Source organism: Corvus cornix, chromosome 2, assembly GCF_000738735.6.
Source record: "Corvus cornix cornix isolate S_Up_H32 chromosome 2, ASM73873v5, whole genome shotgun sequence".
NCBI classification, from domain to species: domain Eukaryota; kingdom Metazoa; phylum Chordata; class Aves; order Passeriformes; family Corvidae; genus Corvus; species Corvus cornix.
This window is the reverse complement of record NC_046333.1, coordinates 31,921,131-31,937,073: the sequence shown is the minus strand read 5'-3', so window position 1 is coordinate 31,937,073 and position 15,943 is coordinate 31,921,131. Positions and strand designations below refer to the sequence as shown.

Genomic DNA, 15,943 nt, shown 5'->3' with positions numbered 1-15,943 from the left:
GGATAAAACTTAGCATGTCATTATAATTGATTTAGGAAGTGATCAAAGCAAATTAATTAACCATGATATCCAAGGGTCAAAAATTTATGGTGAACAACACAAAGGGATATGGACGAATAAGCATGAGCAGCAAGCAACACAGACTTCTAAATTGCTGGGATTTAGTATATGTGTCACATTAATATACGTATATGTTTAATTCATGGTGTCTATAATCTTCTAAAAATCAGGGTATGTGACAAATAGATGAGAGAAGCTAGCAATGAGCCAAGACATTGTTTTCTAGTTTCTTCCCCCTGGGCATCTGCTGTCCCCAAAACCAATCATGCATCTTACATTTGCCATAGTTGTGTTGTACAATACCAGCTGCTGTCATTTCTGCAATAAAATTACTTGACAGGCAGATGTGAAAAATGGCTTGAAATTGAGTATAATAGAAGGAAAATTCCCAGAGAGGTAGGACTTATCAATCCTTTTCTGCTGGGCAGGGTAGGAGAGACCTTTCTTGCTCACAGCAGCAGCACATGAGAAATGCAGCAGCCCATGAGAAACAGCTACAGGAATATTGCACTCGGAGCGCAGAAAAAAAGGGAGGAAAGGCTGGATTGGCCTTGCATGTAGAAAATCCTCTCTCTGAAGCACTACAGTTGATACCTTCTCTCACTTCACAATTTACTTCAGCCAAGACTCCAGGCTGGGCTGCGGAAGACTGGCAGCTGAAACATCCATGGGGAAGAAAACACTCCTGGTTTCACGGGTCACCTGTAATCCCTGGCTGACACCAGCACGTCAAGCCTGCCACCGAAGGCCATACTGCCCATACAACCTCTCCTGCTGCATCTTGGCTAGCAAGGAGCCTCCTCTCTTTCCCACAGCATGAGAACACCACCAAGGAGGGTTCAGCATCTGATGGATGAGTTCCTGGGGAGCAGCCAGCACCATCCACCCCAACTGGAGCAGCCCTGCTGCCCTGTGCGCACAAGATATCCAACCATGGATGGGGCTGAGGGTGGGGCATCACTGCTTTTTCATTCACTGCTTTCTTTCAGTGTTCTCCACAGAGACCATGCATTCCCAGTAATGATTTATTTTTTGGCAAACAGATGTATTTCTCATTGTAAACAAATGCACGAACCAACTCTCTCTCATTTATCATCCTTGTTAGCCAGCTTTTTCCCAGGAGACCGGATATTTACAAAACATTTGAAGTTTCCCTTCTAACTCATTGTCATCATCCTTTAACCAAGAGTACCAAGATAGCAAAATTCTGCAAAGCTTGTCTAATAGTACAGATAAAAGTGGGATTTGTTCACGAGCAACACTTCCTTGTCCTCACAGTTGTCTGCCACCCTCCCACACCAAATATCTCTGTGCCCGTGGGTCACCCAATACTTGTTTTCAAGGGTCCTTCTGCCTGAGACAGCTTCTACATTGGCATGGCACAGCTGCACACACCACCCTGCAAACCCTATGCCACCCTACTTCCCTTGGATTTATGTGGTGGAATGTTGGGGTTGTGTGATTTGACTTTTTGGGGTTGTTTGCATTTTAGATTTAGGTAGGGTTTATTTTATTTTATTTTCTGCCAGTGAAGTGGAGCAGAGGAAATGCAGAGAAACAAGTAAAAGAGGAGGAACTAGTGCTCAAACTGTGCCTTCTGCTATTACCTGTCTGCTATTACCTGTAGTTTCTTCAGGGCTTTGTTCTGGCTGCAGCAGAAAAAACTGACACTTCAGCAGATCTTACGGGTTTCCAAAAACAAAGGCTAAAAGGAGGGCATCTTGCTCCACAGGACCTAGTCTGCCTCCCAGATGCTTGTTTCACAGCTTGTGGTCTCAAAAGAAGGAAACAGGTCCCAGTCACAAGGTCTACCTTTGACTGGAAACCTGCTCTTAATCAGGAACGCAGAAGTACTCCCACCCTGGAGTTTGGTTCTGTCTCACCTCCCAGGAAGAAGCTCACATTTTTACAGAGAAAGACAAATGAGAGAAAACAGCAGGAGTATTTTTATTTTACTAAACCCCAAAAGATTTCTTTTTTCTACCCAGAATTGGTTGACTCCTACTTTGTCAAACAGCATGCTGGCCACAGTAATGTCCATGAAGGATGTGGCTTCTGCTTTCTACAAAGTCAGTGAAAAGACCTGATAGAGAGTACATGAATGAGCAAGAATGCCTGTGGCAGTGATGCTTATTTTGGCAAGATAAAATGGTAAGAACATAAATATGTATATTTTTACTGATGTAAAATGGCTTCCACGAAAATCCTACTGATGGAGATTAAGCCAAAATATGCAGCCAAAAGGTCTCTGATAATCTGGAGCAGAAAAGTGATGGGAAGCAGAATAGGCACCCTGAAAGGCATAAAGAAGGAGTACAAACTGCTTCCAACACAGACTGTTTTAGTCATTGCTAGAGCATGACCACAGTGCTGAAGTCGAGCCATTATTCTAGCCCCAAAAAAATCAATTAAAGTATTGCCATTTAACCAAACAGGCCAGCTGGCTTAAAACAATCTAGAGACAAGCTGATATTAATCTTCTGCAAATCTATTTGTTCCCAGGGCCAGAAAGGAAACTTGGTAGGCAGTGCCTAAAACCCGTCACCCTATTTCAGCCCTTTTCACTCACTAGAGGAACATCCCTGCATTACACAACCTAGTGCAGAAAGTCCTCCAACATATGAGCTGATAAACATTTTGGCTAAAACATTATCCTGTCATCCTAAACCAGCTATCTTGGATGCCTGTACTCCTGTCAGTGTTTTGGAGTGATGCTGCAGCCCATATTAGAATATCTGCTGTTGATGTGGCTTAAACCACAAAGCATATTACAGCAGCTTCAGATACCGTCCAGTTTTCAGCCAGCTTTAGTAAGCCTTCACTTTTGATGTGCCCTATTAGTTTGTCTCATTACTTGAAGGAGTCCCCAGTGTTGCCACCCTCATACTAAAGGGCAGAGGAGAACCTCTGCTCTGCTCTACAAGCCACTGGTGGCAAGAAGGGGCTCACAGGACCCATTACAAGGGACATCATTTCACATGGTCATGCCGGTGATCCAGGAGCTGCAAGGGCCCCTTCCAATCTTCCCCAGCAACATCAGAGGTCTGCTCCTGAAACTGCCTCCCAGCAGAGCAGCCCACCTTGGCCAAGCCCCAGCAACAGGGGGCTGCCCTTGCCCAGGCTGGATGTCCTCCAGCTCTATGCTGAGAGCACTGAGCTCCATGAGAACGGAGTAACATTTTTTATTCATAATTAGAGCAAAGTCTTCCAGAATAATCATGGAGTGCTAATACCTCCAGGCAGCTTGGCAAAAAAAATAATAATTTGGGCTAATTTGTCAGAGACCAGGGAAGTATGTAAAATGATGCACGTATTATTTAAATGGATTGCAGTGTCTCTATTAAGTAGATAGTTCGAAAGGCCTCTGAAGCAGGGGCTCTTCCTCCCTCAAAACACAACAACCACTAAAGCAACATTGCACAAACAGAAAAAAATAAACTAATGGTGAAAAAAGCAAATACACGTTGATATATTCCACCTTAAAGGCAATTAAAACCTTTGACATTATACTGCCTTCCAAGGACAGGTAATGCTATTTCTTTCATTCCCTTTGCCAGTACAAATATGATACTAATTCTGGGAAAATGGGCATCCAAAATTCTAAATGAGTAAGTGAAGTACCTGAAAATCAATAGAGTTGAACAGAACAGTCATTAGTATTAGAGTCTTGTTCAAACACTCAGCAGGGGACTGCGCCAACATTTGCAGACTCGTAAAACCGAAGTGATCAATCAAATTACAAACTAAAGAAGCAAATGTGAGGTAAACTGCATTTTATGCACCTGTGTCTCTGATTGTATATTAATTTTTTTCACCCATAATTCATTTTTATTCAGTCTGGCTTGTCACAGAGTTACTGTGGGCAATTTATCAGCCACTTGAGCATGAATTCTAAGCACTGCTCTTCTCCTCCCATCTCCTCATGCTCTCTCAGGGCACGAGGAGAGCCAAAAGGAAGGGCAGTCAGTGTAAAAAAATTGTTTTGTTGGTAGAGTTCCCTTACTCCTGATGAGAAACAAAAGCCTTGACAGAAAGGGATTTAAGTACCATTTGGAAGGGAAGAGGGTTTGCTTGAACCACTCACTCAGACAGTCTCCAGGCCATGCAAAAAAGATTCCAAATTTTGTCAAAAAGCCCAACCCAAAACTCCAGCACATTCAGCTGTTTTCCTTGCGGACAGTGCACTCACTGAAGCTGTCGCTGGAGGTGGAAGGAGTCAACACCTTGGTTCTACACCTGATCTGGGAGATAGGTAAGAGCTCACAAAGATGTGACAGCAACCCACGAGTGGCATCCTTTCCCCTCTGTCTGATCAACCGAGCATTTCAACACAGGTGTTCTAATTTCTTCACGGGAGCCGCCTTGATTTAAACAGCCCCTCTCTCCAGACACCTAACTCCCTGTGCAGCCATGGAGAATCCACCCCTCTCTTTAAGTGCAGTTCATTGCCTGCATCCCCTTTGACTTCAAGAGGTGCCTTGCACTTCTGACACCCAGTTCAAGATGGGGGATCTTGATGAAACCTGTTTGACGACGTTTGGACACCTGTTTGATTAAGTTTAGGCAATATTCTGGTTGAGTTAGTGTGGACCCCTTCTGCTGCTTGCACTCATCTTCTTTCACCCCTGTGTAGCTGCACACCCATAGATAGATCTCTGTGTTGACGTATCCTGGAGCATAGACTCACACCTGCTATAAACCAAGCATTACTGTCATTCTTGGAAGGCAGGTGTTTCTCCAGACCTTAATATTGGCAGAACTAAATCCATCTTGGATATGGACCGCAGGCCATTGAAGCCCATAAAAAGATTACCCGATTTCAATGATTGCTGGACTAGATCCTGTGTGAAACATCTCATGCAGACTTTCAGAAATCAAACATGCCTTTCTCCATCCAGATGCAGAGAAAAAGGTTTCCAAAAATAGATGCTGAAGTGAATGGCTTGCTTTTCAACACTACCAAACAACCCCCACACTCACGAGTTTTAGTGTGACTGGAGATACACGATGGCCGGGAAGGAAAAAATTACTCACAACCAAAAGAATCCCAAAACAAACAGCACATTTAGACACCTATGCAGATATGTATATGTTTGAGTATAGCAAAGGTCTAGGATGTGCAATCAAGGACATGCAAGTGTTGTAGCAAGTAACTGTATATCAAAGAAACAGTGGTAATTAAATATGTTTTCAGCCTGTGGCAAAAGATAATGCACATTAGCTTAAACCTCTTGCACTGCAGACTAATCCAAGTCAAATAGCCCTGCATTTGCAGCAGGTAACTTATGCCCACGCAGGCTTTCACAGCAGATCAGGCAACGTGGGATCACTTGTCGTGCTGTGGTAACGTGGTGGCATAGATGAACCTCAGCTGAGTATCTGCTTTGGGGTTATCGTACTGCTGACCAATAAAGTCTGAAGAAAGGGGTATTTTTTTTTCCCTACTCTTCTTCTCTGACCCAGACTTGGTACTTGAGAATTTGGCCCTGTGACTCCCACGCTTCCTCAACCCAGTTGATGATGGTCCACACAGCTAATGTGTGTTAGGCACCTTTTGTTCAAACAGATTATTTTCTAGGAGTGTCCGTGCTCTAAATGTTGAAATTTATTTCCTAGACAATGCATGTGCTGTGGAAGCCTCTGAACTGCTCAGTTCCAGCTTGAAGGACATTCCACAATCAGTAGTTTTAAGAAAAGTGGGAAACCAACTCACCTTTGGAGGAGAGTAGAGATGACAAAGCGGTTGTCCTGGATCCTGTTTACACAGCCTCAAGGAATGGCAAACCACATCGGCATTCATTTCCCTGTCTATGCTGAATGAAATGGTGCATAAACAAAGACTATTATGTTTTTCTGGGCTCTTGAAAGTAGAAGCTATTTCCATGGGAAACTAAATCTTCCCAACGCCACACAATAATCTCAGCTCACTTCACCGTGGCCCATAACCGCTGCTCAGTACTGCGTTGGGTTCTAATGATTTTCTGCCACGACATCCTACTCAGCATTTAAAATTGGAACCCAGGATGATGAAAAAGGACTGTGCTTTACATACAGCACCTGAATCAAATGCATTATAACTATTCTGGTTTTTTAATCAATCATAAGCCTGACAAAGATTTAAAGGTTAAAGTTAATGCATATGCAATTTGGCACATATGAATGTTCAATCATTAACTCAACAAAATAACCAGAAATCCTTCAAAGATTCTTAACCTTTAACCACCAAGCATGAGTGCTAGGATTGTTTCTTTCTTTTTGGGACATACCTCTGGGCTAATCAGGAATTAAATTAAAATGTTTGATTATATCACTTCTTAGCCCTGTAAGCACTTTGCAGTCCCTTGGCTAGTTTTAAAAACAAAAACAAAAGCCCTGGGGAAGAAGAAGGTCTAGTAAAAGCTCTGTTAATTAAACTAAGAACTTTCAAAGAGGAATAAAATGACCTACATTTTATTTTTTTAATCACTTAGATTAAATAGTAGGCTTCCCCAAGAGTGCACATCAAGGTCGGGGCTGAGAGCATGTAGGGGCTGACAATTAGAAAGCCTGATTAAAGGTAGAATGGAAAGCAAGAGCCAAGCAACAAGAGTGTGATTTTATAGAACCTGTCTCTCACACACGGGTTATTCAAATTCCTCCCTCAGTCAAATGAGCTGAATTTCAAAAGGTAATTGCATCAGGTGGGCCTGATCTGAGATTTAAATGGAATATCAAGATGGTTACCAGTGGCAGCCTGTGTTTATTCACTCAGGAATAGCTGTGCCAAATGCCAAACCAGAATCACTTTGAAGCATCTCTGCTTTAAAAATAATGTGATTTTAGGAGTGAAATCCCTCCACTTCAACCTGATAGCATATCTGTACATATCAAGAGCAAGCAAAGCAAAAATCTGAGAGGACACAGCAATACTTACAGTTCAGCTATGTGTGGTCCATAAAGTTCAGCAAGCACGTAACAGAAACCTTGCAGTTTTTCTAGAAAACATAGTTTTTTATTTTAAGTAATTGAGCATGGTGAAACTTGTTTTACAGCACTCAAAATACAGCAGCATTAGGCTCATTAAGGTGAATGCTGATTTACCTTAGGGGAAAGCATGTGAATCTCTGACCTCAGTGTAGTACCAGAGAATGGGAAAACCTGAATTTCTATTCTTGTCTAAAACCCTTCTGGCTTTAGGTAAGTTACATGGTTAAAAAGAATAACTAGATTTTGTTAATTTTTCTGAGTATAGCATAATGGAAAAGTCAAAAGAAATTGTGCATGCCACAGCATCTTCTAAGCAGTTTAAACAAACATCTCAGTAGGTTTGAAAGAAAAAAGAAAACAAACACATAAATCAAAGAACAGAAAGTGATGTTGGGCTTGATGCTACTCCTAGAACTGTCTGGGAGCATCTGGGGGCTTGTGGAGTTAAGAGAATATGTTTTGTGTAGAGCACGAGTTGTGCAGGAGTAATTGCATTCAAAGAAATAGTTGACACCTTTCATTTGGCTTCCTTTCACAGTCTACAGCCATGTGCCTTTTTGGGATGCTGGCTCAGGTGATTTCCTTAATATGTATGAAGCATGTCCTCGATACAACAGTTCATCAGTGATTTCTTTAAGGTACTGTTGTAAAAAAACAGGTGATCCATGTGCCTGAGCAAAGACACTGAGGGAAAGATTGGGGGTTTGAATACAAGCAGGGCAATGATGTGACAGTTCCTATGAAGGAAAACTGCCTGTTTCTTGGCCTGAACGGACTAGAGCTGGTTAACCATGCACATATCCTGCAAAGGAGATGTCAGGCCTTGCTCCAGCAGGGGTGGTGCTGTGAAATGTCATAAGAGACAGGTTCACACAAGTGCCGTGACAACAACAAACTTGCAGCTCCTCAAATTCCTTAGAGCTGTCGTATTCTCTTGCACCTCCATTACCCAGACAGATCTGTACTTGAGGAAGAAAGCACAGAGTATTCTCATCCTTCATCTTTCCCGGAGAAAATCCATGGAAACACCCAAAGCAGTCACTTCCCCTCCAACTTTGGGCTGACTATTTCATTTTAACCAGCATCAGGCTGGATATGCCTAGGGCTGGGGGGCTACTACATACAGGGTGGGTAGTTCTGCTGTGTGGAGGGTACAAACCCTCGTGGCAGTGACTCCATTGGTAGGCATGGGTGTGCTCCTGCTCCCACAGCTGCTCTCCTGCCAGGACTGCAGGCATCTTGGCTGGCAACCTGCACCTGAGAAAGGAGGACTGGCACCAGGAAGGCATATCAGGGAATTAAGAGAGTTTTCCCAACACCCTCCTACTCATGCTGTTGCAGGCAACTTCTGTAATTACAGTAGCTGATTTTTCTTATCCCATGACAAGTGTTTTATTTCAACCAAGTTATTAGCTTCATTTCTTTGCCTCCTTTGCCACATAACTCCTTACTATTGGCTCTTTAGAAGCAATCTGCAAATAAAAATTGGTCTCCTGACTAGAATTAGATTTTATTCTTGTTCACCTAAAATGAAAGATGTCGCAGACATCAATAATCCTGTGTTTGGCATCTCTGCTGATTAGAACACCCTCTGATGAGGTTTGCCAGTGCAGTACCTGGCTCCCTATAGTAACCTGCAGGCAAAGGTGGCTGGCTTCCCCAACACCTCCCCAGTGCATTGCAGGTGATGATCTCCTTATGATTTTCCCAAACCAGTTGGTTTCTACAACATTTGTGGCTCTGGAGGAGCCAGTTGGCTGCTGCAACCTTTCCTGGTGTCTGAGAAGAGAGGAGAATTTGGCTGCCCATCAGCTCTGGAAAGCTGATATAGGTGTTTTGCTGGTCACACTGATTTCCTTATGCATATAGGAAGCTTAATGTGTAATTACCACACAGTGTAAAAAATGATGGGAGGGAAAAAGAATAGTAATAATGTTAAACTATCACTGAGCACATAAAATCTTCTTGAAAGATTCAGATGCCATTCAGACTTTGGCTTTCAAGAAAACACCGAGACCAAAGCCACAGAAAGGATTTACAGGACTTGCCATTGGAGCCAGCCTGCATTCATGTGTTCACAAATCTCCAGCTCTGCTAACACACACAAAGAGAGGATATTGCAGAGAGAAATCTCTGTTAGGAAGAAGTGTAAGTCAGAAAAGAGGGGAAGAGAAACAGAAATAACTATGAGTGTTCAGGGGCAAGAAAAGAGCTTAAACAAAACTAAATGCTGGAAAATTTAGAGAAAATATATAGTATACTTGCTTCAGGTAGAAGCAAGTCCAGAAGGTTTTTCTCTATAGCTTCATAGTCCTGGAAACACAAACTCTGGCTGAATCCCAGAGGACAAATATTTGCAAAAAAGATGCTATTATCATGTTGCCATTTGCACTTGAGCTCTAAGGTGTTTACACAGCAGTGGTCAACACAGAAGCAGAGCATGACTCAGAGGCAAATCCAGAGGCAGAGGTTCTCAAAGCACATTTTGGGTATCAGACACCTCTGTGTCATCAAGCAGACAGTCATTATCCAGGTAAACATAAATTCTTGCTAACAACATCTCTTACGCTGTAAATACTGTCCCTTCCCCTGGACCTGGCCTTTCTATCTGCTCAAGAGCCTTCCTCACTCATGCCATTACTGTTCTTATTCTCATAGGTTTATTTGCCATGTCTCTTGAATCATATACATTGCAAGTATTTCCATATAAATGAGGATGTGGTTCTGTTTTCTACACAGCCTGTGAGATTGAGTGGGACTGACAGGTATCGAAATTTTCTCTCTTTTTCTCTAAGCATTTTTTGTTCTTGAACATCACATAACTTTACAGAAGGCTTGATCCAAACCTGACTTGACTGTAATCAGAATTATAGGAGGCCCTCAAAAAATCCCACTTTCTGGGGTTTTTGGAGTTTCTACTCCTTTTCATGCCTTAGGAAAAGCCCTGCTGCCATTAATTTGTTGCTGTTATTCTTGTTATCGATTGTAGGCATGTGCATAATAATGAAATTGTTTCTCCAGGTGAAATGCATGACCTGCTTTAGTAGGTTTGCTCCTCACGAGCATCCAAAGCTTTTCTACTCTTTAAAGCAGCAAGAAGAAGCTGCTGATTCCTGCTGGGCTGCAGTGTTCACCTCCCAGGAGAGGATAAATCGGGTTACACTGTAGCTCCCACACAATCCATAGGATTTTTCACTCCTTTCAAGTTCAGGGTCATTTTTTTTCTACTGGGTATATCCATGCATCTCAGAAGGTAACTGGATTATACAGATTCAACTAAAGGGATAATAGGATTTTATGTGTGTAAAGAATGGCAGCTGAAAAGAAATATCTTGACATGTCAGAAGAACAAGGTCCACTGAGTGAATCATGAACACAGAGCTAGCATGTCATAATTTAAAGAAGAAAATTGTATTTTAATAGCAGGATCAGTGCTTCTAATTGCAACTTCATGGTTGTGTGCCTGTAATTTAAAACACTGAGGATATGACTTATGGAATAGAAATCAGATAAATGTCTTCTATCAATGAATGAATCCTAGCAATTAGCTCCCTGCCCCATTCTGCACTGGGAAATCCTCCCTTGGAAAGGAAGGAATTAATATTCTATACATATCTTCTGTGAAACTAGGGTCTACAGAGTGAGATGGTTTCTCAGAGATACAACTTGTGAAATCATATAAAAATGACATTTTAATGAAGAATTCTAAGCCATATTTTTACATTAATAACGTCAAAAAGATATCAGGAATATGAGATCTAGTAACTTAAATAGTTACAGGATTGGTCTGTGAGGCACAAAGCTATTCTGGCATTCAAACTGTTCTCTATTTAGGGGTGTGCATGTGGAGCTCCAAGCTCCTTTGGGTAGATAAAATAAGGGGAGAAAAAGGGGAGTCTTACATATATTTGTATTGAATAGCTGTTGCTTTTGAAATTTGTATCACCAGTTACATTTCAATAGCTTTTCTGTGCACACCAAATGCTCACATCTTACACCTGTCAGCCTCATCTCATTTTTAAAATTTTACAATAGCAGCTCCTATACCTGCTGAAAACAGTTTCATCTTCACCGTTGCTATAAAGACCCATATCGACAAGAAGGAGGAGCAGTGGGGCATACAGTGAATCTATTCTCAAGCTGCTAACAAAGACACAAAGGGGAGAGAAAGGAAGGGAACTGGTCTGCATGTGTTGGTGCTCACGTGTGCGCAGGGCTTAATACAGCCCCATTCACTCTAAGTTTGGAATGAAATCCCAGCTCTGAATCTAAGTGAAGACATGCCACTGACTTTCCTGTAAATAGCCACTTGCTATCTCCCAGCTACACACCTTTGAGAGGTGGATGAAGTTTCCTCAGACTTCATATGCGAGTTTTTGATTAACAGAGAAATACATCAGCACCAACACGACAGATGGTGTATTATTTGGTACTTACCAGGTATGTAGTCACACAGTCTCTCCACGGCTGCTTTTACTGTACTGTTGTGCCACTGTGCAAGCTGTTCGATGACAGACACCACAAGCACGCATCCTTCAAGCAAACAAGAAACCAAAAAGAGGGAATACCATTATCTGTGAAATGTGAGGAAGTGCCCTGCACCACAGAAGTACTTCTGGCATCTTTGGGCATTTCATTTTTTTGAGGTGTTCCATGGCAGATAGGTGTTCAAGGGGAAAAAATATCAATTAATTTCTGTCTTCATTCATACCCTGTAAGTTATTACAGAGAGGATGTTGATTCCAGAGGAGCACACAGAACAGCCTGGCTTTTACAGCACTGTATGATGCTCCTGGAAAAATGACGCCATTCTTTCACGGTTGAAAATTGAGGAGTTGAGGGGATAGCCAATGTTACAACTGCCTCCTTGGTCGCCTGCTCTGTCGTTTTATCTCGCAAGAAAAAAGGCACAAGTCTGTACTTGACAGGACTTTTATATCTCTCCACAAAAGCTGCTCAGAGAGGAAACCAAATGTTTGTGACTGCCTTCAGAAGAGATGTCACACCACTGACATGTGCTGACCATGACAGAGCATCCATTGCATCATTTCTTCACAGACCTTCCTCTGAAGCCCAGCGATGCTCAGCACACACAGGGGTGCTGAACCCAGCTACACATTTGTTAAAACCAAAATGTCTTCACAGTTCATTCTGCTCTGCTTCTGTGGTTGGAAAGAAACCACTTCCTATGACCTACAATTCTGGTTATTTCTCATCACTAATCTGGGTGTGAACATGGCTAGTGAAGTTTCTTGAGATGTGCAGCACGTTTCCTGCTGTTTTGGGGACTGAATAGATTCAATGTGATCCCCATGGAACAGTCATTCAAAATCCACAATGAGCATTCATTTCAAGTCAATTTGAAATTGCTGCAGGTCTGCATTGTACTTTCTCTGCAGTGGCTTCACAATTTTATGAGGAATACATCTTCAGTGATGCAAAGTCTGCCCACTGTAGTCAGACCTCTTAGCCAGAGTGAGGTCACTGCCTAGACTCAGAACCTGTGCAGGAGTGGCAGGTATCCCAGGCAGACAGGAGACAAGGAGCCAGGATGCCAATTTGCAGCAGCCTGAATAAAGACTTCTCTTTGAAATCCCTGTAACTGAACTGTGTTTCCTCTCCTATGCAAGAAATCTCGTCTCTCACACTTGCTCTAGCAGAGTCTAGAAATGGAGGTGAACTGCAGTAGTTTGATGTGGCTGCAGACTCATCTTTTTCCAAAGCTCAAGAACATTAATGTTCAGGTTTTCAGACTGTCAAAACTCTTCAAAGTGAGCTTATAAATTCCTTCCAAGAACCCTTACCTATGTGCTATTAAATCAAAGTGCTGTTCTTCAACATAAATAACTTTGATGCTTCTATGGCAAGTAAAAGAGAAGGTAGGGCAATTGGAACTTGCTATAAGACCAATATTTTTGAGTTTTCTATTACTTCTTCTATCCAAATACAGTAATCCAGTGGAAATTACAGAGAATTTGTCACCTCTTTTGCGGGGATAAAAGTCCACTTCTACATACTTATTAAATAAAAGGCTCACTCTAGATCCTCTGCAGAATGATTTATGAAGCATACTAAGAACCATTACCTCCAGTCAGCCTAAAAGAATTGAAGAATAAATGGAGACAGATGTGACCAAGAAAAACCCTGAAGCAAGACATTCCTTCTTTCCTGCCCCCCTCCCTAACTACCCAAATAGCCAGAGGCTAACTAGTCCCAGGAATTAATAGCTAATTAAAAACTTAATAGCTGAAAATAAAAAAAAGTTTAATAATGGAGAGCCAAACTAAAAGTAAGGGGGACATCCAAGATGAAGGGTATAGCACATTCAGGTCTCGGTCTCAAAGAACAGGCCAGGGGCCATCTGGCCCAGGTTTAAACTTAGCACAGCCTCATCATGAAATAGTTTGGATTGGAGGGGACCTTTCCAGTCCAAGCCCTCTGCAGTGAGGAGGGCCATCTTCACCTAGATGAGGTCGCTCAGAGCCCTGTTCAACCCGATCTCAAATGTTTCCAGGGATAGGACATCCAGCACTCCCACAGTGATAGGGGTGGAAGTTAAAGAATGCAAGAGACTTCAGCTATTTTAGTGCAAGTCATGCCCTGCACTGGCCTCAGGGACAGAAAACAGACCCTGGCTCCTTTGCCAGGGTAGTGTGGGAATAGCCTTGCTGGACTGACTCCATCCTGTAGCACTGAGACGGCAGTGCACATCCTGAAAACACATCATAACACATCTACAGCATTACGTAACTTAGTTCTTATAAGGCTGCATTATTAACACACATGAACAACCTACAGACAACAGGAACTACCCTTCCCCTGACTTCTATGTCTGTTTTATTCATGAGGATGGAGGCTCAGAAAAATTAAATTACCTAAATGATGACTTAACCACAAAACCACACAGTCTTTCTGTGCTTTCCTTTCTACTCTTACCAAGGTCAGATGTTCATCTATCAATCTTGCTGTCTAGAAGTCAGAAAGACAAAAGGAGTCCAAGCAGAGAGACAGGGAGAAGCTAGCCCTTTGATATTTTCCAAGGTGCACAGCTTTTGTTGTTTTACCTCTCATTCTTTTGCATCATGAGCTTGAGGAATCTACAGAATCATAGAATTGTTTAGGTTGGAGTTGACAGTGTCACCTACTGCAGCAGAGAGAAGTGTTGCTCATTTTGCCTGTGCTGTTTAACTCAGTGCTCCTGCACCTGCAGCCAGGGGCTGCAATAAAAAGGGACTATGGACAAACAGCTCAAAATCCAAGAAGTTGGGCCGAGGATAAAAATACCATTGATATTTCCATTTTCTCTGTTATACAACAGACAGTCTTCACTGAAGATGTAAGTTGCTCTTTCATGTTTGTCAAAGTACCACAGAGGGAGTGACAAAAAAAACCCAAAACTATTTTTGGTTCAGCTCTGCCAAATAGAAACAGAATTCTTAATCACAAACACAACCATGCAGGTATCCCCACTCAAGGAGCAGTCTCACAGCAATTAAAAGAAAATTTTTCATGTTGATTAAGTCAGATAGACACCTTTTCGTCTATTGAACCAGGCCCAAAGGCAAATCTGCTTCACATGAGGATGAATGGAGCCAACGCTGAGTCTGAGCAGTACTTAATGCAGTACCTCAGGCTACTAGATGCTATATGAATATAAATAACAGTAACAACAGCCTGACTACTTGGGAAAAACACACAGAGCTGAACTTCAAAATGTTTGCTCTCATAAACTCATCTTCACTCTCACAGAGAGGAGGTTTCTGCTCGTGCTATTACACCCTTCCCACCTTGGCCACTTGCAGACCACACCTCGGTTATCCAAATGCAATTATTCCACATGAAATGCCACGCTCCATGGGACAACTTGATAGACAAAGTCTTGGCTGATTTTCAAAAGGATCTGCCGTTCCTCAGGCACCACAGCTGAAATCTGGACCTGAATTTGGAGCGTCTCCCTGCCCTCTGGTAGGAAGGGTGCACACCAGGAACACATCCCACCAACACGTGCCATTGGCTGATCTGCTCTCTGTCTTCCCCATCTACCTGGGCTTTTATCAGTTGCCCTTGGTCAACCTGTCCTTACTCCTTGTGGTCTGCTGCCGTGAGCTGTGCCCTCACAGGGGTGGATGCCTGCTTATGTGTGCAGTCTGCTGGCCTCAAAGCCTTTCATTTAGGCTGATGTCATCAGGAGCAGTTTTTGAGCTGGAGATTCTAAAATACTCAGGAAAAAGGTTGAACCCTGCGAGGAGGGATGAGGAATGTCCTAAGGGGACTCAGAGTGGTAGAGGGAGCCTGATCTACCTAAGCTCCGTGTTTTTTTCATGGAAACATGCCTCCCCAGTAATTCAGGTTCATCCTCTAGGAGAACCTATCTCTGGTGTTGGGCTATAGGTAAACTTTCAAGAGATGAGTGTCTATAAATTTAAGTTAACTCAGACTATCCTTGCTTATACTACAAACCTGCTCTCTTTTTATCATCTTCCTCTGGATTGAGTGGCAGGAAAAGAAATGCTGACCAGTTATCCTAGTTTTTAATAGGTCTTAATTCCACTGGCTAAAAATGGAAAATAATTAGTTAGCTAAAAAGGACAGGGGGAAATCAGACATCTTTGACTGTAAAAATCTCACTGCTTTAACTACTTATGACATGTGCAAGAATATAAACTTTTTAGTACTATAGCATCAGTAGAAAAGCATGTCCAGATCTGGCCAGTCATTAGCAACTACTGCTTGCTTTTAATTTACCAGATATTTAGATGTGATTTATTTCTCATCATGAGCTGGGCACATATAAGGCAATGTAAATAGGCTTAATCATTAAATAAAGCTCAATTTTTTTTTTTTTTTACAGTTGCACATGATTTTCTTTAGAAACAACTTTCAGTACGTTGATTCTGCTGTCTCACTTCAATAATAG

General features: G+C 42.3%; 1 protein-coding gene across 2 annotated transcripts in view; it reads right to left on the bottom strand.

Annotated features, from left to right (window-relative positions):
* The window catches only part of AOAH (acyloxyacyl hydrolase), a 77,068-nt gene that overhangs the window by 51,166 nt on the left and 9,959 nt on the right, over positions 1-15,943 (bottom strand). For both annotated transcript variants that reach the window (XM_010398723.4, XM_010398722.4), the window contains exons 3-5: positions 11,464-11,559; positions 6,974-7,034; positions 5,774-5,873 (exon numbers count right to left, since the gene is read on the bottom strand). In XM_010398723.4, coding sequence (XP_010397025.1) covers positions 5,774-5,873; positions 6,974-7,034; positions 11,464-11,559 — 257 coding nt within the window. The remainder of the gene's footprint in view (positions 1-5,773; positions 5,874-6,973; positions 7,035-11,463; positions 11,560-15,943) is intronic.